The following is a 26,751-nucleotide window of genomic DNA, read 5'->3' on the forward strand; positions in this document are numbered from 1 at the left end:
ACTTGGAGGATCTCCCCTGGGAATGTGCCCCGTGCCCTGTTTTTGTCCTGCAACACACACCGTGTGCCCCGTGCATTGGCGGGGAGTGAACCTGAAATGGCTCCTGCCAACCCTTTGTGGCCTGGCCTGTATCTGAATGGCCCAGCATCTCCCTGCCAACTGAATTTCCTGCTCTGACCTGAATGCCCTGGTGTTTCTTCATTGCCTAGATGATCCTGACAAGCCCTCCAAGGAGCGGATCCAACAGCGTGGAGGAGAACTGCCAGGGTCACCCCATCTGTCAGACAGGAGACATCCTCTGTGCAAGATGTACAGCACAGTAGTATTAACTTTTCAGATAGAATCAGTTGTGCCAGCATAAGATGTGGGTGGGGTTTGCAAGTCTTTTCCTTCTGTCTGGACTTTCTGTCTTTGGGGGTAGAGATCGTTATTCCTTGTCTGTACATTTCTCTTTTCTTTTCCTCCTTTCCCCCAAGAAAACAGTAAATGCAGCTAATGAAGCTACTGGATTGAGTTCCCTGTAAATGTGCCTTGAGGAGAGTTGTCCAGTAACATCTCTCCAACTGGAGATTTTCCATGTAACGAGGCCCAGTTGAGAGGAACCTACTTGTCCTGCTTGTTTGCTGCATTTTTGTGTGTTGGCTTGTTTTCTCAATACCTGAGTAACTATACAAGTTGTGTGACTGACAGTTGTGCTCTTTCTAGATGAAGTCGTTGCTACTTTGGGTGAGGGGACTTTTGGACAGGTTGTGGAGTGCATCGATCACAAGGAGTAAGTCTTTGGAAGTAACCACACACAGTTCTCCTGGCTGATGCTCTCAGAGTGTGGCTCAGGAAGTGCTCAGGATCCTTAGGTAAAAATCTCCTCCATGTTCTAAGCGCAGTTAAAAACCTGTCTTTCCAGGCAGGGCAGGCATGTGGCTGTGAAAATCATCAAGGAGGCTGATGGGAGCTCTGAGGAAGCCTTTGCAGAAGTCCGAGTGCTGCGCTACTTACGTGCCCTGGACCCCAGCAGCACACAGTGAGTGCACAAAGCCTTGTCCTGGCCTCTGGCTTTCAGCTGCCTGGGACACACGGAGCTTTGGGAACACAGCATGGACGTAGCAGAGCGTGACACCACTGCCTGCTGCAATTGCTGCCTTTTGCTGCTTCTGCAGGCACTGTGTCCAGATGCTAGACTGGTTTGAACACCGTGGCCACGTCTGCATCGTGCTGGAGCTGCTGGGGCTCAGCACCTTTGACTTCATGAAGGAGAATGGCTTCCTCCCCTTCAGGCTGGACCACATCAGGCAGATGGCCTATCAGATCTGCCAGGCTGTCAACTGCAAGTATCTGTCTTTTTGGCTTGCTTTGCTAGCTTTTCTTTGTGGTATTTGCTAACAAGCATTGTCCCCTTGCAGTTTTGCACCTCAACAAGTTGACGCACACAGACCTGAAGCCAGAAAACATCTTGCTGGCGTCGTCTGACTCCACGGAGGAGTACAATCCCAGCCTGGGAAGTTGCCGTCCTCTTCCCCACCTGCCCTCAGCCATCCTCTGGCTTCCCTTGGGCACTAGCCTCCCCTTGTTTCCTTGCAGAAGTGTCAAGAGCGCAGACCCAAGCATCCCGACATCAGGGTTGGGGACTTTGGGAGCACCACACGTGACGATGAACATCACAGCACGGTGGTGACCACGAGACCGTTCCGAGCTCCCGAAGTCATCCTAGGTCAGTAGGAGTCTGTTGGGCACAGCTTTGGCCTGAGACTCCTGGTGCCTATTGAGAGGTGCTACAGAAGTGTGGCCCATCTTGCTGGAGCTCTTGACTCGCTTGCAGCCTGCTATAAACGTGAGCCTTCTGGGTCTTTTCACAGCCCTGGGATGGTCACAGCCCTGCGATGTCTGGAGCATAGGATGTATTCTCCTGGAGTACTACCTGGGATCCCCAATCTTTCCGGTAGGCAACTAGGAGCCAGCCAGCTTGGCAGGAAGGCTGGCCCCATGAACATTTGGAAGTGACAAGCCACACTGAAGGAAGGTCATTGTGTGGTTCTTGATCACTCCTGCTGAGAAGGAACAACAATGTCTGTCTGGATTTCCCTTCAGGTCAATGAAGACAAAGAACACCTGGCAATGATGGAGAGAATCCTGGGGCCTTTGCCAAGTGACATGATAAAGCAAAGCAGGTAATTCCATTTCTCCATACCTGGACGGATAGAGTTCCATTGAAATACCTTCAGATTTGCTTTAATGGAAATTTAAAAAGAAAAAAAAAAAAAAGAGAATTTGAATACGTTCACGTTCATCCTTTGGTCTGTTTCCCAAACTGGCCACTCCTGTGGAACCTTCCCAGCTCATGCCCGAGATGCCGACCAACATGCTGATAAACTGCTTCTAGTGCAGGGACAAAAAGCACCTCTGAGTAACAACCTGTGGTCTGATTGTTTCAGGAAACGCGGATATTTCCATCAGGACCGGGTGCACTTGGACGAGCGAAGCTCTGCTGGGAGATACGTGTCCCGGTGGTGTAAGCCCCTGAAGGTAAGAGGGCTGAGGGGAAAGGCTGCTGGGGAGAGCACCTGGACATGCAATGACACCATTACAAACAGCTGTTCTGTTCTTCATGAAGGCATTCATGACCAACGACGGAGACGACCACGAGAACCTGTTTGATCTGATTGAGAAGATGCTCCGTTACGACCCAGCAGAGCGAATTACTCTGGGAGAAGCCCTGAAACACCCTTTCTTCCTGCCCCTGAGACGGGAGAAAAGGCTGCTGCCTTCTGGAGCTGGGGAGCCTGACCCAGGAGTCCTTCCCCCAAAGAAGCGGAGAAAGTATCGGATGTTTGTTGGATAGAGTTGTTTTGTTCATGTTCCCTTTGGTGTTAGGATGTTTTGGGTAGTGTAGTTTGTTGCAGCTGTTGGAATAAAACTGAAGTGAGAAAAAGACAGTGATGGACTTGGTTGTGTTTCCTCCGTGCGTGAAGGTCTTGGGACAGTGGCACTTTGAAAGGTGCACAGGTGTCCTAGGACTCTGTCCTGCTGCTGAGTGGTCTCCACAGGGAGAATTCCAGTACCTGTAACACACAAGACGTTGCCCTGTCACACTGACCTGAGGCCTGGATCACTGCACACCCCCCAACTCCTCCAGCTGTTCCACTGCTGCGCTGGGACTTGAAACTTGGTAGCTTAGGTAGGAACATTGAAATACTCTCAGCCCCACTCCCGACAGGACTGGCTACACCTCTTGTTTACAGATGGGTAAAATCCCAGACAGACCTTTTCCAGGAGGGCCAGACAACAGAAAGAGTCCTCTTCCCAGCCTGGATTTTAGATGGGTCCCTGCCACCCAGACCCCTTCTCAATATACAGATTGTGTCGAGGAGGAAAGTTAAAGCCTTAATCCTGAAGTGTAACTTTTTCCTGTTTTCTGGTTGTGTGTGGGTTTTGTTGCTGTTGTTGGTTTGGGTTTTTTCCCTCCTCCTTTTCAAGTTCATGCAGCCCCATCGCTTTGTTACCTGGTCGGGGAGCACCTGCTCTTTGCTCTTTCCACACGGGGTGCACACAATTTACCAGCTCTTTCAGCACCACATTTCACTCCTCAGTTCCCTGTGTTTTCCACTGACTCAACCACCCTCTCCTTTCTCCCTCCCTGACATCTGCCAGAGCCCACGGCCTCCCTACTGCCCACAAGGAACCATTTCCCAGAAGAATGCCAGAATTGTCAGGGATCATCTAGTGCAGCTGCCCTGCTGAAGCAGGATTGCCGGGAGCACATCCCACAGGGCTGCATCCAGGCAGGCTCTGTCTCCAGAGGAGGACTCCACAAGCTCTGTGGGCGCAGCCTGTTCCTTGCCAGCAGCAGCCACCTTGAAACCCTCTGCCTGCCCACTGCTGATGGGCCTGGGCACCGAGCGGGGAGCTGAGGAGCAGAGCCCAGGGATGAGCCCCTCTGGGCTGTTTGGAGCCTTGAGGAGAGAGGCCCCAGGAGCAGAGCCCGGCCAGCAGGGCCAGAGCCGCGCCGGGGGCTGCTCTGCCGCCTGGGCCCGGGGGCTGCGGCTGCTGCCGGAGAGAAAGGGCTGTGGGAGAAGCTGCAGGCTGCTCAGCTCCCTTTGTGCTGCGCTTTGGCAGCCAGGAGAGGAAAAGCTTCCAGAGGCACAGAGCTGCAAGCCTTGCTTCCAGTGCAGCCGTTCCGCTGGCTCCTGTCAGTGCCCGTTGGGCACAGGAGGCCGAGGGCCGGGTCCTGCCCCTGGCTCACATCAACACCCCGCAACGCTCCAGGCTTGGGGCAGAGCAGCTGCCAAGTGCCCAGGGAAGGACCTGGGGACATCACTGATGGCATTTCCTGACAGCTTGTAAGTCGCAGTGAGCAGAAATATCTTCCTGCACAATGGTCTGGATAGAATTTTCCATGACACTGCTCCAGAAGTCTGGTTAGCAAGAGGGAAGCAGTCATTTGAGTTTTGCTGGTGTCTGGGAAGGACCGTACCTTGTCAGGCAATTGTTCTAATGTGGCTGAGGAGTTTGCAATAACGAGTGGCTATTTCTCATCTTGCCTCCTTGTCAGTGCTACAGCTGATACCCAGGCAGGTCTGCAGGCATTCAAAGAGAAGGTGGAGGGGACACCTCCTCCTGCCTTCCAGTTTCCTTTTGTGCTGAAAAGTGGCATTTGGTCTGGGCATGTTATCTGTGAATCTAACTCCAGGTATTGAAAGAGATGGTAGACATTGATCTCTGGTTACTTTTGGCAGGTCCATTTTTGAAAACAACATTGACTACTAGGACTGATCTCTTATTTCTCTTGCCCTCTTTTCTTCTTCATTTATCACCTCTAGCTTTTTACAGTCGGTGGGAGGGTAAGACCCTGATGCTGTTTCTATGAAGATCCAGAGAATACCCAGAATGCAAGGACTTCATTTTTAACTGGGATGCTTTTCGGGCCCTCCGATGATTCTTCAACGGCCGCTGTGGGGGGAAAGCAATGGTGTGTCACCTGGTTTGCAATACAGCTTATGACAGCTGCCACTGGCCATCTGTGCAGGCAGATTGTTTCACCATAAATGCACAAATAGGTAGTCTTGAGCACTTCACCTTCTAAAGCTGTGGCAGATCTGTTTGTCAAGTAACTGCCTCCTGGTGTATCAACAACTTGGAGATGTTAAAAAGCATTTAGCTATTCCTCAGGCTCTTATCCTCACCTCACAGCTCTCCCCCCCACTGCTAAAATCCCTGGGCTTTCAGCCCAGGAAGAGGGCCTTAGAGTCTCTACCTGAGGGTTTGGACCCTCAGGATGCCTGTCTGGATCCTAAAGGTGCAGATTCAGACCCTGAAATGGCAGATCCTAACATGGGGCCTGACAGGAGACTTCAAAAGCAGATTTGGGGCCTCAAACTAACACTCGGGGCCATGAGAATGAGTCTTAACACCTACAAAGCATAAAGCTTGGAGCTTAGAGATGAAGCTTTGTGCCCTGGGCCCTTAAAGTGGGAAAGGCACTTGAGAGAGGCATCCTGCTGCCGGCCCTTGCCCAGGCAAGTGCAGCTCCACCATGAACAGCCCGGCTGGCTCAGGCCTTGGCCCATGTTCTTGATGGAAGACTCGGGCTTGGACTAGATGCTCCCTCCCATGGACCCTCATGGTCTCTGCCAAGACCCCATGATTCCAAGCCCACGGCTCTGAGATTATGAGGTGGCAGCCTGGCAGCCTTTGGTGTGTGTGCCTTGCAGAGGCAAGTTTCAGCCAGAGGCTGGATTTGCTCTCCTGAGGTGAGAGGCGGCTGAGCTGCTGGAAGCTCCTGTGGAGAGAGGTGGTGGTTGAAGGGGCTGCAGGAAGGCACGGGGAGGAGAGAGTGGTGGCCGTGGCTTCAGGTGCCCTGTGTGAAGCAGCAGGAGCAGCAGAGGCAGCAAGGGTGAGTTCTGGGGGAGGGCTGGGGCTTTTTTTCGCATCCTGTGGGGATCGAGACTGATCCGTGCGCTTCCTTGAAGAGCTGCGTTTAGGAAGGTTGTTTTACAGGGGGCATTTATGTTCTGCACGGGCTGGAAAACGTGATTAAAAGCTACTGGAAGATCGCAGAAACATAGAAGCATTTTAGTTAGAAAAGACCTTTAAGATCATCAGGTGCAGTCATGAGGACCACCAGGCAGGGAAGCAGAGAGACAAGGAACAGGCTTTATAAGCAAGGGAAAAAACCCATGATGACTGAGCAACTCCCCACCAAAAGCAGTCTCCTGGCAGTTGTTCTTAAAGGAGGGTTAGAATTTATCTCTTTGTTTGGTTCAATATGAGGTTCCTCATCTTCCAGAGTTCTTGGCAGCTCTTGGCTATTGGGAAGGGAATGTGAAGGACACGTGTGGCGAGTGGTTTTGTGTTTCCACTCTGCAGGAGGAGCACAGGCAGCACGTGTCCGGGGACTGAGCCACGAGACTCTGTTTCAAGTCTTTGGGCAGAAGCAGGTTATTGGCTTTGCTTCCCCTATGAAAAATGTTGACTTTGAAAAAAGCTCTTGAATCCAATAGTAAGGTGGAAGAAAGAGCAGAGAAGAAACAAAAATGGGGTAGTAGAGGAAAGAGAGAATCTCCATGAGAGCGTGAATGTGGTGATTTGTGGCTTGGAGGGAACTGTGTCTCTGTGGGATGTCATTCCAAGAGCCAAATCTCTCTGGTCCAGATGCAGCATTCCAGGCCAATGCGTTCTTTTGAATGGGCTCTGGATGAAACTGCGCAGCCCAGCTGGTGCGAGAGCCCTCTGAAGAGGAAGAGGACATTGTCAGGCAGTGCACAGGAGGCCAAGCGCTGCAGACTTGGTGGTTCTGACCTGCCTGGCAGGTAAATCCTTTTTCACTTCTGACAGCAGCAAGTGCATAGCATCATGGCATCCCAGCACTGTTCTGGCTGGACAAGAGAATTTCTTGTTCTCGTTTGGTCATCTGACAGTGCAGTTGTGTTTGAGTTGGAGATCTTTCACGAGAGACCTCTGACAGCTCAAAACAAAAGGCTGTCTTGATAGTGGAACTGGAATGATTGGACTGAGGTTGATGTGATGCTTTTCTTGCAGTGCCTCTTCAGAAACCCAGAACCATCAGGGATGGGCTGCTGGGCCTCACAGCAGCAACTCATCGGCTCAGAGTGGGGTGGGTAATTCCAAAAGGAAAGACAAGACTCAGCACACAACAAAAAGTCATGGGCACTGAGATCCTAAAGTAAAATGCAGTGAACCAATCCTTGCAAAGAAAAGCAATTGTGTTGCAATTTGGTGTTGCCTTGCCACTTGGAGGATCTCCCCTGGGAATGTGCCCCGTGCCCTGTTTTTGTCCTGCAACACACACCGTGTGCCCCGTGCATTGGCGGGGAGTGAACCTGAAATGGCTCCTGCCAACCCTTTGTGGCCTGGCCTGTATCTGAATGGCCCAGCATCTCCCTGCCAACTGAATTTCCTGCTCTGACCTGAATGCCCTGGTGTTTCTTCATTGCCTAGATGATCCTGACAAGCCCTCCAAGGAGCGGATCCAACAGCGTGGAGGAGAACTGCCAGGGTCACCCCATCTGTCAGACAGGAGACATCCTCTGTGCAAGATGTACAGCATAGTAGCATTAACTTTTCAGATAGAATCAGTTGTGCCAGCATAAGATGTGGGTGGGGTTTGCAAGTCTTTTCCTTCTGTCTGGACTTTCTGTCTTTGGGGGTAGAGATCGTTATTCCTTTTCTGTACATTTCTTTTTTCTTTTCCTCCTTTCCCCCCAAAAATACAGTAAATGCAGCTAATGAAGCTACTGGATCGAGTTCCCTGTAAATGTGCCTTGAGGAGAGTTGTCCAGTAACATCTCTCCAACTGGAGATTTTCCATGTAACGAGGCCCAGTCGAGAGGAACCTACTTGTCCTCTTTGTTTGCTGCATTTTTGTGTGTTGGCTTGTTTTCTCAATACCTGAGTAACTATACAAGTTGTGTGACTGACAGTTGTGCTCTTTCTAGATGAAGTCGTTGCTACTTTGGGTGAGGGGACTTTTGGACAGGTTGTGGAGTGCATCGATCACAAGGAGTAAGTCTTTGGAAGTAACCACACACAGTTCTCCTGGCTGATGCTCTCAGAGTGTGGCTCAGGAAGTGCTCAGGATCCTTAGGTAAAAATCTCCTCCATGTTCTAAGCGCAGTTAAAAACCTGTCTTTCCAGGCAGGGCAGGCATGTGGCTGTGAAAATCATCAAGGAGGCTGATGGGAGCTCTGAGGAAGCCTTTGCAGAAGTCCGAGTGCTGCGCTACTTACGTGCCCTGGACCCCAGCAGCACACAGTGAGTGCACAAAGCCTTGTCCTGGCCTCTGGCTTTCAGCTGCCTGGGACACACGGAGCTTTGGGAACACAGCATGGACGTAGCAGAGCGTGACACCACTGCCTGCTGCAATTCCTGCCTTTTGCTGCTTCTGCAGGCACTGTGTCCAGATGCTAGACTGGTTTGAACACCGTGGCCACGTCTGCATCGTGCTGGAGCTGCTGGGGCTCAGCACCTTTGACTTCATGAAGGAGAATGGCTTCCTCCCCTTCAGGCTGGACCACATCAGGCAGATGGCCTATCAGATCTGCCAGGCTGTCAACTGCAAGTATCTGTCTTTTTGGCTTGCTTTGCTAGCTTTTCTTTGTGGTATTTGCTAACAAGCATTGTCCCCTTGCAGTTTTGCACGTCAACAAGTTGACGCACACAGACCTGAAGCCAGAAAACATCTTGCTGGCGTCGTCTGACTCCACGGAGGAGTACAATCCCAGCCTGGGAAGTTGCCGTCCTCTTCCCCACCTGCCCTCAGCCATCCTCTGGCTTCCCTTGGGCACTAGCCTCCCCTTGTTTCCTTGCAGAAGTGTCAAGAGCGCAGACCCAAGCATCCCGACATCAGGGTTGGGGACTTTGGGAGCACCACACGTGACGATGAACATCACAGCACGGTGGTGACCACGAGACCGTTCCGAGCTCCCGAAGTCATCCTAGGTCAGTAGGAGTCTGTTGGGCACAGCTTTGGCCTGAGACTCCTGGTGCCTATTGAAAGGTGCTACAGAAGTGTGGCCCATCTTGCTGGAGCTCTTGACTCGCTTGCAGCCTGCTATAAACGTGAGCCTTCTGGGTCTTTTCACAGCCCTGGGATGGTCACAGCCCTGCGATGTCTGGAGCATAGGATGTATTCTCCTGGAGTACTACCTGGGATCCCCAGTCTTTCCGGTAGGCAACTAGGAGCCAGCCAGCTTGGCAGGAAGGCTGGCCCCATGAACATTTGCAAGTGACAAGCCACACTGAAGGAAGGTCATTGTGTGGTTCTTGATCACTCCTGCTGTGAAGGAACAACAATGTCTGTCTGGATTTCCCTTCAGGTCAATGAAGACAAAGAACACCTGGCAATGATGGAGAGAATCCTGGGGCCTTTGCCAAGTGACATGATAAAGCAAAGCAGGTAATTCCATTTCTCCATACCTGGACGGATAGAGTTCCATTGAAATACCTTCAGATTTGCTTTCATGGAAATTTAAAAAGAAAAAAAAAAAAAAGAGAATTTGAATACGTTCACGTTCATCCTTTGGTCTGTTTCCCAAACTGGCCACTCCTGTGGAACCTTCCCAGCTCATGCCCGAGATGCCGACCAACATGCTGATAAACTGCTTCTAGTGCAGGGACAAAAAGCACCTCTGAGTAACAACCTGTGGTCTGATTGTTTCAGGAAACGCGGATATTTCCATCAGGACCGGGTGCACTTGGACGAGCGAAGCTCTGCTGGGAGATACGTGTCCCGGTGGTGTAAGCCCCTGAAGGTAAGAGGGCTGAGGGGAAAGGCTGCTGGGGAGAGCACCTGGACATGCAATGACACCATTACAAACAGCTGTTCTGTTCTTCATGAAGGCATTCATGACCAACGACGGAGACGACCACGAGAACCTGTTTGATCTGATTGAGAAGATGCTCCGTTACGACCCAGCAGAGCGAATTACTCTGGGAGAAGCCCTGAAACACCCTTTCTTCCTGCCCCTGAGACGGGAGAAAAGGCTGCTGCCTTCTGGAGCTGGGGAGCCTGACCCAGGAGTCCTTCCCCCAAAGAAGCGGAGAAAGTATCGGATGTTTGTTGGATAGAGTTGTTTTGTTCATGTTCCCTTTGGTGTTAGGATGTTTTGGGTAGTGTAGTTTGTTGCAGCTGTTGGAATAAAACTGAAGTGAGAAAAAGACAGTGATGGACTTGGTTGTGTTTCCTCCGTGCGTGAAGGTCTTGGGACAGTGGCACTTTGAAAGGTGCACAGGTGTCCTAGGACTCTGTCCTGCTGCTGAGTGGTCTCCACAGGGAGAATTCCAGTACCTGTAACACACAAGACGTTGCCCTGTCACACTGACCTGAGGCCTGGATCACTGCACACCCCCCAACTCCTCCAGCTGTTCCACTGCTGCGCTGGGACTTGAAACTTGGTAGCTTAGGTAGGAACACTTAAATACTCTGAGCCCCAATCTGTGGAGGAATTTTTGATACAGCAGGGTCATGATTTCAGGAGCCTGGGAGGGCTTGACAATCCTTGCTCTAACAGCAAAGTATGAAACTAACAATTGATGTTGTTTGCAACAAGATTATCTTTAGTCTTGGGAGAATGAGGAAGTGTATCTTGGCTGGGCGCCCGAGGGAGGACGTGAAGATGGATGAGAAAACTGCAGGATGTCACAAAATAGTGCTTGTAACACATGTAGTCACAACCAATAGCAAAATGAAGCCTGACACGTGAACCGTTATGCTTAGCCAATTAAATGAGGTGTCTGTCCACATGCACAGCCATGTGGACAGCAACTTAGAGTATTTAAGTATCAGACAAACTGGCAATGAAGTGGAACGAGAGGTAAGACCATATTGGTTGTCGTGTCATTACTCTTCCCCGCTCCTGTTGGACTCATGCACAGGTGTCCTAGGACTCTGTTCTCCACCCCTGCCACCCTGCACCACCACCTCGTCCATAGCCCGACCCCCCTGCCACCCCCTCCAGCACACACACACACACACACAGGCTGCCTGGGCAAGGACATTGGCTGTTCCTGACCCCAGGAACCACGGGCAGATCTTCCCTGTCTCCTGCCACGGCTCCAGCGACACTCGCTGTTCCCGCTGGTCCTTCCCATGTAGGGATTTCTCTTGGCTTTGATTTGAGCTGTTTCTCATGGATCCACCAGTATTTGAGCTGGAGAGTTTGGCTGAGCTGGTTTCTGCTGATTTACTTGAGGAAGCTCATCAAGTTGGTGACAGCTTCTTCTTTTCTTCCCTCCTCCCTCCATCATGCACATGCAGCGTCATCTTCTGTGCTGGCTCCTTGAACTCTTCTCGCAGTGGCAGCTCAGAGGGATGTTTTGTTTTGTTTTTTTTTAATTAATTTTATTTGAATCCTGTTTATTAAAAAGGTCTCTTCCACCTCCACAAAGTTAACGATGTATTTATTGCCCAGAGTCTCAGTCCCAGCCATCCACAGGAGACCTGGTGAGGCAGGTCCTGGCACGGGGAATCCGAGGAGATTGGTCCTTGGTGCCCACCTCTCAACGTGCCCAAGGCTCTCAAAGCCTTGTCAGTGGGAGTGGGAAGAGCAGAAGACTTGCCATGGCCTCTGGTGGTGGCTGCGCTGTAGAAGCATCTCACAGCCCTGAGAAATAAGTGAATCCAGCTGTGGCAGCAGCTGGAGGGACAGGGCTGGTGAACTCAAAGTCATCTCACACTGCGCTGGTGGCATCAGGTCCCATCAGCCTGCAGGAACCATCTGTGGGTGCTGCTTTGTTGAGCTCTCAGGATTTGTGGCAAATGCCCCTTTTTCTCCAAGGCTCTGTCACTCAGACCCAATCATGCCAGGATTTACTGACCCCCCATGACCCGGATCTATGGGAGGCCTTCTGAACTTGGGAAGGGTCTGGAGAAGACTGGGCTGTGCTCCCCCTCCACGTGCCATGGGCAGGTGCTGGGTCAGGCTCAGTGCTACCTTTGGGAGGTCTCTTCTGGCCAGAAGGGAGCAGCCCAGTTTCCTTCAGGATTCTTCAGAAGCTTCTTTTAGTTTCAGGTCCAAAAGCAGGAGCCAGGAGGATCCGTGGGTGAGTAACCTCCAAGGAGGTTGGACCAGCATCCCTGCTGCTGTATGTGTCGGGACGAGGGACCTGAGTGCTGCCAAGCTTCTGGCTTTCAAACCCTCTGCCTGTTCCTCAGTGTCTACGTGGATGTGGTGAGGCCCCACGTTTGCAGCCTTGGCTGCCTTGTTGGGCCTCAGGGTCAGTCTGGCCACGTGAGAGGAGCTCAAGTTCTGCACCAGATGAGTTGTAGCTCAGTAGCTCTGGGGAGGACCCAGGGGAGCTCAGACCCAAGGTGCATTTTATTGCTGTTTTGTGGGGGTTTTTTATTTTTTATTTCTTTTTTTTTTGGAAGGGTGAGTGAAGATGAGCAGGTTGTCTTAAAGTTGACCCTTAAAATGGAGGTTGTCCTGGGCCCAGGCTTCAAGCTGAGGGAGAACTTGTGTGCCATTGAGGAAAGGAAGGTGATGGCCCAGAGTCTGAAGGACTTGCTGCATTTGCAGGCTGGATTTAGAATCATTAAGGTTGGGAAAGACCTCTAAGATGATCAAGTCATTCCCAGCTGGAGTGCGAGGTCTGAACTCCAGGCAGAGCAGGGGTGCAGGTGGCCTGTGGCAGCAGAGATGCAGAGGGTGTTGGAGGTGGTTGGCAGAGCTGGTGGTGAAGGTTTTGAAGCAGGGCTGGAGCTCAGTGGTCTAGAAAACAGGCAGCAGGAGGTTTGGAGAAGGAGGAGATGTTTTTATTCCATCAACTCGTGTGGAGAATTCACCTTGTACATCTGAGGCTTCTCTTTCAGTTCTGAGGAGCAGCTCACGTGCCTGAAAGCTCCTCTTTGCTTCCAGCCTGCAGTCCTCTCACCTCTCTAGAGTATGTCCAAGTGTCGCGGGCTGGTACTGGGGGGCTCCCGGCTGTCAGGATGTTTCCGTGACTTCCCCCCCCAATGTGGAGAGGTTTGGGAATGAGCCCGAGGGTCACACGTGGCGTTCGCCTCTCGCAGAGAAACGGCCACTGTGGGACCGTATCTTAGAGGGTAGATCAGAACACCCTCCCACCACGCTCACAAATTGCTACTGAGACCAATGTTTAGTTTATGAATTAATTGGTTTATTAAGGGTCAAGACAAACTGAGGGATCAAGGTGCAGGAGAGGTGTTCTAGGTGTATATTGGAAAAGGGATTCAAAGGCACTACGGTCTTATTAAAGGCACACTTTGAGGAAGAGTGTAAAATCAATGGAGTGCAAGGGTAGGAGTTGAGCCCGGCAGGAAAGTGAGAGTGTGTGTGTGTGTGTGTGTGTGTGTGTGTGTGTGTGTGTGTGTGAGTGTGTGTGTGTGTATTTACCCTCCTTCCGCAGCCGTGGTTCCCGGGATGCGCTGGCAGGCTCGGCAGGAGATTCTTGGGGCCTTCCCGGGAACCGGGGCGACCCCTCCCAGCAGCAGCAGCTGCGCCAAGCACGGCTCCAGTCCCGAAGCAGATGACAAACGCAGGCTGGGCAAGCTCCTACTTGGGTCCGGTTTGGTTCAGGCTGGGCAGGCAGGTCCCGGGGAGCGGGCACAGGTGCCCCCCTTCCCTCTCGGCCCCTCCGGACAGCGGGGCTGGCGTTCCAGGCAGGTCCAGGTGCTGCAGCAGGGTCTCGTCCCGGTCAGGCAGAGAGAGCCCCGGCCTGCGGATCTTGCCCTCTTCTATAGATCAGAAATCACTGTTCGAGTGGTACCACTGTTCAAATTAGCCAATTAGCACTGGCCAGGTACGTGCTCTGTCAGAGGCATCTTTAACCTGTTGTCCATTCTTCTGCCAGTTATCGTGACCCTTGTGCTGTTTTTCTTGCTGTGGAGTTATCTGCTAGAGCAAGAGGCCTGTTCCATTCTGTTCTTGGCTAAATCAGTAAAAAGGCTCCACTCTGGCTTTGCTGGCTTGAAAGGCATTTTGTTTAGTCTTATGTGGGGGGAGAGAAGATGGAGCGTTCCCTACATCTCACCCCGTGGCTTTTAAGGCAGCAATTATGTAGTGTCCTTACTGTCCATTAGTATCTATGTGTGGACCAGGCTCTTGTCCAAACCCTTTCCTCACATTAGATCTTTCCCCTCCTCGGGTGTAAAAGCAAATGTAAATATAAAATTACTAATAAAATATAATAATCCGTAATAACAAACAAGGGAACAATTCCCAAACATAATATACAATGATATATGTCACCGTTTGACTCAGGCCCAACAACAACGCTCCCGATCCCCCCCACCTCCCACCCAGGTAGGGAAGGAGAGAGAGAGAAAAGCAGAGAGCCCCTGCTGGACCAAAAACCAAACCACACAACTTCAATCAAACACCAATAATACAAAAAATATGTACAACCGTATACAAAGATGTTCAAACGTGTACAAAAGCTTCTTATTTCGTCCCCCCCTCCTCCCAGCTGCAAACGGTTCTAAAGAATTCCAGACTGCTGATGGAGAAAAGCGGAGAGTGATGAGGGTCAAGAGAGCTGGAGCCTGGGGGTCGAGGGTGATGGATGGACGGAGTCCTCCCTGGACGTCGGCCATGGATGGAAGAGAAGGGAAGAAGAGCAGGAATTTTGCTGTCTGTCTAGCTCAGCCTCCTACAGGGGGTCATAGATCTCCCCATAGTGTCTGAGCCGGCAGAGTAAAGATACAACCTCGAGGAGCCACAGTTAGAAAACAAACAAACAAACAAACAAAAACAAATAACAACAACAACAAACATTCCTTTCTTATCAACCTTATTTAAAACAGTGAAAGGAAAAGGATAATTACAGTTATTAAAACATACACCCAATTTTTAATTCTGTCAAAAGCAAAGGAAGCAAATCATTTAGAAAACCCCCAAATTTGAACAAGTTCTTGTTACTTCAGTGAGTTCTGTACTCAAAGGTGAGTACAGGAGGAGCCAATGTTGTAGAGCACCTTGTTTAGGCCACGGGGTGATCAGTCCCACAGCGGTCACAAAGTAACTCCTCCGGAGTCCAGTATCAGGTTGATCAGGCCTGGTCCTGTCACCGGGATGTCTCTGGCTCTTTAGGCTGTCACGATTTGCAAAGTATTAACTAACATCACTAGACACAGGTTCCTTACAAGTCCTTCAGGAAAGCCATGGGAAGGGTTGTGTCACCTGGAGGAGAAGCTGCTGGCTTCCCATGCCTTGGTGAGGGTGACAAGGTCTCCCCTTCATCACAGGAGGCTGACATGTCAGTGGCTCTGCTGGGCTGACTGGAGACCCTGCAGGAGGAGTATCCAGACCACAGCAGACACTGCTCCCAGGGAACATTTCTCCACACAGCCCCAGGAGAAGCTTTCTGGCTGGGATGTGACATCCTGCCCAGGACGTGTGAAGTGCTGCCACAACTAAACCTCTTGCAGCTCTGCCCTGCCTGCCCACTCAGAGGGTCTCAGCTCTCCCCTCCTCAGCCCAGTGTCAGCACCAGGGAGCTGCAAGAGGAGGCCCCATCCAGCTGTGTGCTCTGGACACCAACCACCTGCCTTCCTCAACTCAGCCTGGCTGCAAGGGCCTCCCAGAAGGGCAGCAGTGCCCAGGGACCTGGAGGACATCTGCTTTCAGGGCTGGTGGCCTGCAGCCCTGCACATCAGGGGCTGTGGATGTGAGCCCAGGGCCCTGCCTGGTAACATTGTGGGACCTCCAGGCCCAGCGCCTTGGTCAAGTGACCTTCAGGGGTTCTGCAAAGAGCTTCATGGAGCTGAACTGCATCTCCAGGCTTTTCTCACCATGGACAAGGGTTGTGCTGTCCCCACAGGTGCTGAGTGAGGGCAGCCACAGAGAGTCACTGAATCGTTTTGGTTGGAAAAGACCTTTAAGATCCTTGAGTCCAACCACTGACCCAGCCCTGCCAAGGCCACCCCTGCCCCGTGTCCCTCAGCTCCACATCTCCAGGGCTTGGAAATGCCTCCAGGGATGGGGACTCCACCCCTGCTCTGGGCAGCCTGGGCTGGGGCCTGACAGACCTTTGGGAGAAGAAGTTCCCAAGATCCAACCTAAACCTCCCTGGGCAACTTGAGGCCATTTCCTCTCGTCCTGTGTCTGGGAGAAGAGACCAAGGACTTCAGAGTGAGATGAGGGATCAGCTCAGGAGTTGGAGGCACTGGAGTAGCTGGGATAAGGGTTTCAAGAGGTGTATCCACCTCATCTGTCTTGTGGTCCATCCCGTGGCCATCTCAGTGGCCTCTGCTGGCTACATTCCAGTTTGTGGACATCTCTCCTGCCCCAGGGGAGCCAAATCTTGTTCCTTTGTTTCTCTTGAAACCATCTTGTTCCAGACGATTCCTCTTGCTGCTCTGCGCTCCCGTCCTGGCAGGCTTGGAACAGAAGCTCATTCAAGACTTGGAGGGTTGAGCCCTTGGTCAAGCTCTCCTGCTTGGTGGAGCAGGGAGGGCAGCAGCCTCTCCCCTGCATCCTCAGATGTGTTCTTAGAGCCAGTTTGTCCTGGGAAACCTTCCTGCTACCAGGTCTCCCTTCTTGCTCCTTTGCCTCCTGCAATCCCAGTCTTGTCCCACTCGGGTGACCACCAGCTGTGGGGTTTTGTCACCGTGCAGGATGCCATCAGCTGGGCTGGCTGCAGCTCCTCTGCTCTTCTTGTGGAGCCTGCTTAGATATTCATCCTTTGCCAGCAGAAAGGAGGGGGAGCTCCCAGGTGAAGCACTGGGTCCATGGCACCAGCTGTTGGGGAGGGTTGTCCAGTGGCTGCTCTGCAGTCCCCCGGGTGTCCCAGAGCTGATTGCTCTGTGGGTGTTGGGGCTGGACCTGGTTCCCTTCCCAACATCCTGACCTGATCTGGACACCAGGAGGTGTGTGGGAGAGGGGCCCCTTTGGGAGGATCATTCCTCCTGGTTGCCTACACCTGGGGTTTCTCCCCTGCTTCCTTAGTCCCTCTGGTTTTGCAGTGACATCTCTGCCTGTCCTCAGGCTGCCCCATTTGTGCAGCGTCTTACGAAGGTGTCGTTACGGTTCTTTCATTAGCTTTGTTCTGGAGGCTCCTTGGAACAGCTGGAGCAGGCAGAGCTTGGGTGACTCTGGGGACTGAATTTCTCATTTCCTCAGGCATGATGAGCTGTCTCCTTCTCCAGCAAAGCCACCCTCGTTGGTTTGCTGTGGTGCTGCTGGGCTTCCATGTCCTCATCCTCACGTAGCACGTCTTGCTGAGCCACGAGTCTCGAGCTCCTTCTGCTGTGCTGGGATGGACTGAGGTCACCCATGGCTCACCATGGTAGCCAGGCTGCATGGCAGCAGCTGGATGCCATGAAGCCACAGGGTGCACAGCATGGGCTGGGGCAGCTGTGTCCATGAAGAAGCAGTGAGCAGTCTGCAGCTGTCCCACAGGGTGGAGAGGTCCATCGTGCTTCAGTCCTGGGCAGAGTGAGTCCCTGTGGAGCTGGTCATAGTGTGAGAGAAGGACCATGTTCCTTGGAGAGGTGGTCCTGGTGCACCTGGGAGTCCCCTTTGCAGAAGGAGCAACTCCCTTCAAGCCCTGCCCATGTCAGAGCAGCCTGGGGGTGGATGCAGAGGAGAGTAGGTCTGTTGTGGAGAGCTGGTGTTGGGCTGTACATGTGTCTGCAAATGTTTCTGCAGAAGAGCTGGAGGGAGACATGTCAGGGGACACATGCTGGGTGCTGCTGAGAGCCTTCTGCTTGCCCAGAAGAGCAGGGGATGGGGGAGCTGCAGCCCAGCAGCTCCCTGGGAGCCCCAAGCTGGCTGTGAGCCACGTCCCAGCTGCTGGGCAGGTTGGCAGGCTGGTGGCAGAGCTGGCAGGCTGTGCGTGGGGAGCCCCAGCAGATGTGGGCAGGAAAAGGGAGTGGTTGAGAGCCTGGAGGCTTCCCCCAGAGGAAGCACTAGGTCTTCATCATCAAGAGGTGGCAGGGGATGGATGAGTGACCATGGCAGCTCTGTCCCCATGTCCCACACTGGAGCTCCCAGCCTGCAGCCTTGAGCTGCCCACCAAAGCCAAGGGTTCATCCAGGCTTGAGGAGCACATGTCCCACCAGCTGGTCTGTTTCCAAGAGGGACCCTTAACTCTCCCTCTGAGTCCTGTGTATGATTTGCACTCAGATCACCACCGAAACATTCCTGGGGGCCACGGAGACCTCTGCTCCTTGTTGACCTTCCCCTGGCCAGGAACACACCTTTCCTCCCGTCCCTCCACTTGGGTCCAGCCCCCAGTGAAGTGACCCCTTTGCTTCAGCTGCCTCCCTCCCCCAGGAGGGAGCACGGGGGGCTGCAGGATGGGCTTCTCAAGCTCCAACTTGGAGAAGCAGCAGCAGCAGCTCTGGGGATAAGCAGGATTGTCAAGAACATTTTAAAAAAGCACGAGTGTGGTGACTCTTCCAGAGCAAGGACTCTGCACAGCCCTTCGAGTGGGATTCTCCTCCCTGGGCCTGACCTGGGCAGGTGCTCCGTGGCTGGAGGAGGCTGCTGGCCCCTGAAGCTCTCATCCCCAAGGTGTTGGGTGCTGCCAGCCCCAGGTCCTCAGCCAGCCCGTGTCCTCCTGCTGCTCACTCCAAACTCAGGTATGAAACGCTCGGCTGGAGCAGCGCGGGGCAGGAGGTGCTGGCAGGTCCCAGCCAGCCCCGGAGCAGCAGCTGCTGGAGCTCCAGCCTCCTCCTGGCCTGCAGAGGGGACAGGTCCTCCCCGTGGGACAAGGCCAGCTCCATGGAGCTCACACAGCCCTGAACGTCGGGTCTGTCTCAGTGTTGCTGGATCCAGCGTCTGACGCTTCGCATGAGAACTTCAAGTCGGGGCTGGGGGGGGTTTTAACTGTGAGGAAGCTGATGGAAATGGACTGGAAATGTGGTCCAGACATGGACCTTCTGCTGGACATTGACAGAATGATTTTTATTAAAATGCACCTTGTGTGCCAGAGCTGACCTGGAGCCTCTGTTTGTCACTCCCTGCCCGTGGGTCGTGCCAGTGGCCGCTCATGTCCCTCTGCTGGGACATGCCAGGGTCAGTCTTCCTTGTCCAGGGTGAGCAGATGCCAGCAGAAGCTTCTCACCACCCTCACACCAAAGAGTTTCCTCCTCATGTCTCACCTCAATCTCCCTCTGCCAGTTTTCATCCCTTCCCCCTTGTCCTCTCCCTCCCTGCCCTTGTCCCAAGCCCCTCCCCAGCTTTCCTGGAGCCCCTTCAGGCACTGGAAGGTGCTCTAAGGTCTCCCTGGAGCCTTCTCTTCTCCAGGCTGAACACCCCAACTCTCCCAGCCTGTCTCCAGAGCAGAGCTGCTCCAGCCCCCCCATCAATCATCTCCGTGGCCTCCTCTGGACTCTCTCCAGGAGCTCCATGCCTTTCTTACTCTGGGGGCTCCAGATCTGGCCCCAGCCCTGCAGGGGGGTCTCAGCAGAGCAGAAGGGACAATCCCTTCCCTCACCTTGCTGGTCACGCTGCTGGTGACACAGCCCAAGACATGGTTGGTTTCTGGGCTCCAGCTCACATTGTTGGCTCATGTTGAGCTTCTCGTCCACCATCACCCCCAAGTCCTTCCCCTCTGGGCTGCTTTCCCTCCATTCTCCACCCAACCTGTATCTGAGATGTCAGGAACAGTCTCGTTATGGCTATTCAAGGGCACCAACTAAGAAGATTGATACTGCCAGGTCCTGGATCCTTTAGAGAACACTTTACTCCAGGACCTAAGTCACACAGGAGCCTGTGGCATCAGGTGTTCCAAGGTCTTGTCTGGACTTTTCTTGGCTGGAGCAAGAGCATGGCCCATGATCAGGTAGGTTCTGCCCAACCTTTTAGCTGTCTCTCACCTTTGGGCAAGAGGTTTTTGGGTTACAACCACCACGCTGGGAGAAATCCAAGCCCCATTGTCAGCCCTGCCCACAGCAGTCTGAGCATGGGGATGCTCAAAATGCCAAAGGACTTGCTGGAGACCTTTGGAAGTGGGACTTTCTGGAGTGCTGAGGTTGTTCCATCTCACTGTGCTGGACCCTCAGGCAGGGTCAGCCTCCAGATCTTCTCCTTGCTCAGCAGGTTTCTGTTTCCAGGTGTGGTGGGTCAGAGGAGAGGAGAGGAGAGGAGAGGAGAGGAGAGGACAGGACAGGACAGGACAGGACAGGAGGAAACATAATTAGAGTTGAGTCAACTCAAGTGGAGTCTAGTAGAGTCAAGCAGAGCAGAGGGGACTCAGGACAACAGCCCATCCTGCTGAACATCCATTGCTTTGTGTCCAAAGCCAATCTCAGTTCCAAATGAAAGGTGGGATTTACCTCTTGTCTGGCAGGAGAGACCTTCACATCCTTGGTCTGCAGAGGGAAGAGTCTATACTCTGAAGGATGGAAGTGGAATGGGAAGTGAGGTGTTAGAGATGAACTAAGGGTGCAGCTCTGCCTAGAGATCACACATGGGTTGGGAGAGACCATGTTTATGGGAACCACTCCTCCTGGGTGTTGGAATGGCACAAGTACAGGATGGGAGAGCTCCTCATGGAGAAGTGGGGAGCCTGATGCTTTGAGGATGGAAAGCCTCCCTAATTCTTATCCAAAACAAAACCAGCTCAGGAGATACAAAGACCAACCTGACTGTCTAGTGGTGACCAAGCTGACTTGAACCACTGAGCTGCCAGAAGAGTCACTGCAGAACCTGGTACAAATTGGTTTTGGGCTTCTTGTGCATATCTGTGTGACTGCACCTGGGAAACTGTGTCCAGGTCTGGAGGCCCCAAGACAGGCTGGGAGAGTTGGGGTGTTGAGCCTGGAGAAGAGAAGGCTCCAGGGAGACCTTAGAGCACCTTCCAGTGCCTGAAGGGGCTCCAGGAAAGCTGGGGAGGGGCTTGGGACAAGGGCAGGGAGGGAGAGGACAAGGAGAGATGGATGAAAACTGGCAGAGGGAGATTGAGGTGAGACACGAGGAGGAAATTCTTTGGTGTGAGGGTGGTGAGAAGCTTCTGCTGGCCTGGAGAAACCTGTGCCTGTGGCCAAGGGGCTTCTTGGTCCCACCATGCCCTGTGCTTGTAGGATCTGCTCCTTGGGCAGAAGAATCAAGGGAAACTCAGAGAGCAGCTTGTGGCAATGAGGCTTTCTTATAAATAGGAGCTCTGCTGGGCACACCCTGGCAGGGCAGTGACAGTGGGAGGGACTGGGTGCCCAGGCTGGTCCGTGCTGGTGGGACACCTGGTCACACAGGGCATGGGCTGGCTCCACCTGTGCTGTGGGTGCCCTCCACCTCGGGACCCGTCGGAGAAGTTCCATGAGTTCCATCTGCTCCCTCCAGATCCAGGAGGACCTGATGGGTGGGTGGGATGGTTGAGGCAGATTCAGACCTTGAAATGGCAGATCCTAACATGGGGCCTGACAGGAGACTTCAGAATCAGATTTGGGGCCTCAAACTAACACTCGGGGCCATGAGAATGAGTCTTAACACCTACAAAGCATAAAGCTTGGAGCTTAGAGATGAAGCTTTGTGCCCTGGGCCCTTAAAGTGGGAAAGGCACTTGAGAGAGGCATCCTGCTGCCGGCCCTTGCCCAGGCAAGTGCAGCTCCACCATGAACAGCCCGGCTGGCTCAGGCCTTGGCCCATGTTCTTGATGGAAGACTCGGGCTTGGACTAGATGCTCCCTCCCATGGACCCTCATGGTCTCTGCCAAGACCCCATGATTCCAAGCCCACGGCTCTGAGATTATGAGGTGGCAGCCTGGCAGCCTTTGGTGTGTGTGCCTTGCAGAGGCAAGTTTCAGCCAGAGGCTGGATTTGCTCTCCTGAGGTGAGAGGCGGCTGAGCTGCTGGAAGCTCCTGTGGAGAGAGGTGGTGGTTGAAGGGGCTGCAGGAAGGCACGGGGAGGAGAGAGTGGTGGCCGTGGCTTCAGGTGCCCTGTGTGAAGCAGCAGGAGCAGCAGAGGCAGCAAGGGTGAGTTCTGGGGGAGGGCTGGGGCTTTTTTTCGCATCCTGTGGGGATCGAGACTGATCCGTGCGCTTCCTTGAAGAGCTGCGTTTAGGAAGGTTGTTTTACAGGGGGCATTTATGTTCTGCACGGGCTGGAAAACGTGATTAAAAGCTACTGAAAGGTCGTAGAAACATAGAAGCATTTAGGTTAGAAAAGACCTTTAAGATCATCAGGTGCAGTCATGAGGACCACCAGGCAGGGAAGCAGAGAGACAAGGAACAGGCTTTATAAGCAAGGGCAAAAAACCCATGATGACTGAGCAACTCCCCACCAAAAGCAGTCTCCTGGCAGTTGTTCTTAAAGGAGGGTTAGAATTTATCTCTTTGTTTGGTTCAATATGAGGTTCCTCATCTTCCAGAGTTCTTGGCAGCTCTTGGCTATTGGGAAGGGAATGTGAAGGACACGTGTGGCGAGTGGTTTTGTGTTTCCACTCTGCAGGAGGAGCACAGGCAGCACGTGTCCGGGGACTGAGCCACGAGACTCTGTTTCAAGTCTTTGGGCAGAAGCAGGTTATTGGCTTTGCTTCCCCTATGAAAAGTGTTGACTTTGAAAAAAGCTCTTGAATCCAATAGTAAGGTGGAAGAAAGAGCAGAGAAGAAACAAAAATGGGGTAGTAGAGGAAAGAGAGAATCTCCATGAGAGCGTTCATGTGGTGATTTGTGGCTTGGAGGGAACTGTGTCTCTGTGGGATGTCATTCCAAGAGCCAAATCTCTCTGGTCCAGATGCAGCATTCCAGGCCAATGCGTTCTTTTGAATGGGCTCTGGATGAAACTGCGCAGCCCAGCTGGTGCGAGAGCCCTCTGAAGAGGAAGAGGACATTGTCAGGCAGTGCACAGGAGGCCAAGCGCTGCAGACTTGGTGGTTCTGACCTGCCTGGCAGGTAAATCCTTTTTCACTTCTGACAGCAGCAAGTGCATAGCATCATGGCATCCCAGCACTGTTCTGGCTGGACAAGAGAATTTCTTGTTCTCGTTTGGTCATCTGACAGTGCAGTTGTGTTTGAGTTGGAGATCTTTCACGAGAGACCTCTGACAGCTCAAAACAAAAGGCTGTCTTGATAGTGGAACTGGAATGATTGGACTGAGGTTGATGTGATGCTTTTCTTGCAGTGCCTCTTCAGAAACCCAGAACCATCAGGGATGGGCTGCTGGGCCTCACAGCAGCAACTCATCGGCTCCGAGTGGGGTGGGTAATTCCAAAAGGAAAGACAAGACTCAGCACACAACAAAAAGTCATGGGCACTGAGATCCTAAAGTAAAATGCAGTGAACCAATCTTTGCAAAGAAAAGCAATTGTGTTGCAATTTGGTGTTGCCTTGCCACTTGGAGGATCTCCCCTGGGAATGTGCCCCGTGCCCTGTTTTTGTCCTGCAACACACACCGTGTGCCCCGTGCATTGGCGGGGAGTGAACCTGAAATGGCTCCTGCCAACCCTTGGTGGCCTGGCCTGTATCTGAATGGCCCAGCATCTCCCTGCCAACTGAATTTCCTGCTCTGACCTGAATGCCCTGGTGTTTCTTCATTGCCTAGATGATCCTGACAAGCCCTCCAAGGAGCGGATCCAACAGCGTGGAGGAGAACTGCCAGGGTCACCCCATCTGTCAGACAGGAGACATCCTCTGTGCAAGATGTACAGCACAGTAGCATTAACTTTTCAGATAGAATCAGTTGTGCCAGCATAAGATGTGGGTGGGGTTTGCAAGTCTTTTCCTTCTGTCTGGACTTTCTGTCTTTGGGGGTAGAGATCGTTATTCCTTTTCTGTACATTTCTTTTTTCTTTTCCTCCTTTCCCCCCAAAAATACAGTAAATGCAGCTAATGGAGCTACTGGATTGAGTTCCCTGTAAATGTGCCTTGAGGAGAGTTGTCCAGTAACATCTCTCCAACTGGAGATTTTCCATGTAACGAGGCCCAGTTGAGAGGAACCTACTTGTGCTGTTTGTTTGCTGCATTTTTGTGTGTTGGCTTGTTTTCTCAATACCTGAGTAACTATACAAGTTGTGTGACTGACAGTTGTGTTCTTTCTAGATGAAGTCGTTGCTACTTTGGGAGAGGGGACTTTTGGACAGGTTGTGGAGTGCATCGATCACAAGGAGTAAGTCTTTGGAAGTAACCACACACAGTTCTCCTGGCTGATGCTCTCAGAGTGTGGCTCAGGAAGTGCTCAGGATCCTTAGGTAAAAATCTCCTCCATGTTCTAAGCGCAGTTAAAAACCTGTCTTTCCAGGCAGGGCAGGCATGTGGCTGTGAAAATCATCAAGGAGGCTGATGGGAGCTCTGAGGAAGCCTTTGCAGAAGTCCGAGTGCTGCGCTACTTACGTGCCCTGGACCCCAGCAGCACACAGTGAGTGCACAAAGCCTTGTCCTGGCCTCTGGCTTTCAGCTGCCTGGGACACACGGAGCTTTGGGAACACAGCATGGACGTAGCAGAGCGTGACACCACTGCCTGCTGCAATTGCTGCCTTTTGCTGCTTCTGCAGGCACTGTGTCCGGATGCTAGACTGGTTTGAACACCGTGGCCACGTCTGCATCGTGCTGGAGCTGCTGGGGCTCAGCACCTTTGACTTCATGAAGGAGAATGGCTTCCTCCCCTTCAGGCTGGACCACATCAGGCAGATGGCCTATCAGATCTGCCAGGCTGTCAACTGCAAGTATCTTTCTTTTTGCCTTGCTTTGCTAGCTTTTCTTTGTGGTATTTGCTAACAAGCATTGTCCCCTTGCAGTTTTGCACGTCAACAAGTTGACGCACACAGACCTGAAGCCAGAAAACATCTTGCTGGCGTCGTCTGACTCCACGGAGGAGTACAATCCCAGCCTGGGAAGTTGCCGTCCTCTTCCCCACCTGCCCTCAGCCATCCTCTGGCTTCCCTTGGGCACTAGCCTCCCCTTGTTTCCTTGCAGAAGTGTCAAGAGCGCAGACCCAAGCATCCCGACATCAGGGTTGGGGACTTTGGGAGCACCACACGTGACGATGAACATCACAGCACGGTGGTGACCACGAGACCGTTCCGAGCTCCCGAAGTCATCCTAGGTCAGTAGGAGTCTGTTGGGCACAGCTTTGGCCTGAGACTCCTGGTGCCTATTGAGAGGTGCTACAGAAGTGTGGCCCTTCTTGCTGGAGCTCTTGACTCGCTTGCAGCCTGCTATAAACGTGAGCCTTCTGGGTCTTTTCACAGCCCTGGGATGGTCACAGCCCTGCGATGTCTGGAGCATAGGATGTATTCTCCTGGAGTACTACCTGGGATCCCCAATCTTTCCGGTAGGCAACTAGGAGCCAGCCAGCTTGGCAGGAAGGCTGGCCCCATGAACATTTGCAAGTGACAAGCCACACTGAAGGAAGGTCATTGTGTGGTTCTTGATCACTCCTGCTGAGAAGGAACAACAATGTCTGTCTTGATTTCCCTTCAGGTCAATGAAGACAAAGAACACCTGGCAATGATGGAGAGAATCCTGGGGCCTTTGCCAAGTGACATGATAAAGCAAAGCAGGTAATTCCATTTCTCCATACCTGGACGGATAGAGTTCCATTGAAATACCTTCAGATTTGCTTTCATGGAAATTTAAAAAGAAAAAAAAAAAAAGGAGAATTTGAATACGTTCACGTTCATCCTTTGGTCTGTTTCCCAAACTGGCCACTCCTGTGGAATCTTCCCAGCTCATGCCCGAGATGCCGACCAACATGCTGATAAACTGCTTCTAGTGCAGGGACAAAAAGCACCTCTGAGTAACAACCTGTGGTCTGATTGTTTCAGGAAACGCGGATATTTCCATCAGGACCGGGTGCACTTGGACGAGCGAAGCTCTGCTGGGAGATACGTGTCCCGGTGGTGTAAGCCCCTGAAGGTAAGAGGGCTGAGGGGAAAGGCTGCTGGGGAGAGCACCTGGACATGCAATGACACCATTACAAACAGCTGTTCTGTTCTTCATGAAGGCATTCATGACCAACGACGGAGACGACCACGAGAACCTGTTTGATCTGATTGAGAAGATGCTCCGTTACGACCCAGCAGAGCGAATTACTCTGGGAGAAGCCCTGAAACACCCTTTCTTCCTGCCCCTGAGACGGGAGAAAAGGCTGCTGCCTTCTGGAGCTGGGGAGCCTGACCCAGGAGTCCTTCCCCCAAAGAAGCGGAGAAAGTATAGGATGTTTGTTGGATAGAGTTGTTTTGTTCATGTTCCCTTTGGTGTTAGGATGTTTTGGGTAGTGTAGTTTGTTGCAGCTGTTGGAATAAAACTGAAGTGAGAAAAAGACAGTGATGGACTTGGTTGTGTTTCCTCCGTGCGTGAAGGTCTTGGGACAGTGGCACTTTGAAAGGTGCACAGGTGTCCTAGGACTCTGTCCTGCTGCTGAGTGGTCTCCACAGGGAGAATTCCAGTACCTGTAACACACAAGACGTTGCCCTGTCACACTGACCTGAGGCCTGGATCACTGCACACCCCCCAACTCCTCCAGCTGTTCCACTGCTGCGCTGGGACTTGAAACTTGGTAGCTTAGGTAGGAACATTGAAATACTCTCAGCCCCACTCCCGACAGGACTGGCTACACCTCTTGTTTACAGATGGGTAAAATCCCAGACAGACCTTTTCCAGGACGGCCAGACAACAGAAAGAGTCCTCTTCCCAGCCTGGATTTTAGATGGGTCCCTGCCACCCAGACCCCTTCTCAATATACAGAATGAGTCCCGGAGGAAAGTTAAAGCCTTAATCCTGAAGTGTAACTTTCTCGTGTTTTCTGGTTGTGTGTGGGTTTTATTGCTGTTGTTGGTTTGGGTTTTTTCCCTCCTCCTTTTCAAGTTCATGCAGCCCCATCGCTTTGTTACCTGGTCG

At 52.5% G+C, this 26,751-nt stretch overlaps 3 protein-coding genes across 3 annotated transcripts; all 3 read left to right on the forward strand.

Moving 5' to 3' along the window:
• Positions 1 to 209: 209 nt before the first annotated feature.
• On the forward strand, positions 210 to 2,836 carry LOC127389381 (dual specificity protein kinase CLK1-like). The gene is made up of 10 exons (XM_051629800.1): positions 210 to 309; positions 706 to 772; positions 905 to 1,021; positions 1,158 to 1,324; positions 1,401 to 1,494; positions 1,578 to 1,708; positions 1,854 to 1,936; positions 2,086 to 2,165; positions 2,430 to 2,520; positions 2,609 to 2,836. Exons 1-10 carry the CDS (start codon positions 210 to 212, stop codon positions 2,834 to 2,836), a joined length of 1,158 nt encoding a protein of 385 aa, XP_051485760.1.
• Positions 2,837 to 7,452: 4,616 nt separating this feature from the next.
• On the forward strand, positions 7,453 to 10,080 carry LOC127389382 (dual specificity protein kinase CLK1-like). Its single transcript, XM_051629801.1, has 10 exons — positions 7,453 to 7,552; positions 7,950 to 8,016; positions 8,149 to 8,265; positions 8,402 to 8,568; positions 8,645 to 8,738; positions 8,822 to 8,952; positions 9,098 to 9,180; positions 9,330 to 9,409; positions 9,674 to 9,764; positions 9,853 to 10,080. The coding sequence occupies exons 1-10, from the start codon at positions 7,453 to 7,455 to the stop codon at positions 10,078 to 10,080; spliced, it is 1,158 nt and encodes a 385-aa protein (XP_051485761.1).
• Positions 10,081 to 23,455: 13,375 nt separating this feature from the next.
• On the forward strand, positions 23,456 to 26,083 carry LOC127389383 (dual specificity protein kinase CLK1-like). Its single transcript, XM_051629802.1, has 10 exons — positions 23,456 to 23,555; positions 23,953 to 24,019; positions 24,152 to 24,268; positions 24,405 to 24,571; positions 24,648 to 24,741; positions 24,825 to 24,955; positions 25,101 to 25,183; positions 25,333 to 25,412; positions 25,677 to 25,767; positions 25,856 to 26,083. The coding sequence occupies exons 1-10, from the start codon at positions 23,456 to 23,458 to the stop codon at positions 26,081 to 26,083; spliced, it is 1,158 nt and encodes a 385-aa protein (XP_051485762.1).
• Positions 26,084 to 26,751: the final 668 nt, after the last annotated feature.

The sequence above is a fragment of the Apus apus genome, chromosome 11 (assembly GCF_020740795.1).
Source record: "Apus apus isolate bApuApu2 chromosome 11, bApuApu2.pri.cur, whole genome shotgun sequence".
Taxonomy (NCBI): Eukaryota; Metazoa; Chordata; class Aves; order Apodiformes; family Apodidae; genus Apus; species Apus apus.

What these genes read in the sequence shown, in the direction of transcription:
- LOC127389381 (XM_051629800.1), top strand. Translation starts at nt 210, where the DNA reads ATGATCCTGACAAGCCCTCCAAGGAGCGGATCCAACAGCGTGGAGGAG. An exon ending in GAGTGCATCGATCACAAGGA is followed by an intron (nt 773 to 904) that starts GTAAGTCTTTGG and finishes CTGTCTTTCCAG; the next exon opens with GCAGGGCAGGCATGTGGCTG. An exon ending in GGTGGTGTAAGCCCCTGAAG is followed by an intron (nt 2,521 to 2,608) that starts GTAAGAGGGCTG and finishes TTCTTCATGAAG; the next exon opens with GCATTCATGACCAACGACGG.
- LOC127389382 (XM_051629801.1), top strand. Translation starts at nt 7,453, where the DNA reads ATGATCCTGACAAGCCCTCCAAGGAGCGGATCCAACAGCGTGGAGGAG. An exon ending in AGACATCCTCTGTGCAAGAT is followed by an intron (nt 7,553 to 7,949) that starts GTACAGCATAGT and finishes TGCTCTTTCTAG; the next exon opens with ATGAAGTCGTTGCTACTTTG. An exon ending in GAGTGCATCGATCACAAGGA is followed by an intron (nt 8,017 to 8,148) that starts GTAAGTCTTTGG and finishes CTGTCTTTCCAG; the next exon opens with GCAGGGCAGGCATGTGGCTG.
- LOC127389383 (XM_051629802.1), top strand. Translation starts at nt 23,456, where the DNA reads ATGATCCTGACAAGCCCTCCAAGGAGCGGATCCAACAGCGTGGAGGAG. An exon ending in AGCTCCCGAAGTCATCCTAG is followed by an intron (nt 24,956 to 25,100) that starts GTCAGTAGGAGT and finishes GTCTTTTCACAG; the next exon opens with CCCTGGGATGGTCACAGCCC. An exon ending in GACATGATAAAGCAAAGCAG is followed by an intron (nt 25,413 to 25,676) that starts GTAATTCCATTT and finishes TGATTGTTTCAG; the next exon opens with GAAACGCGGATATTTCCATC.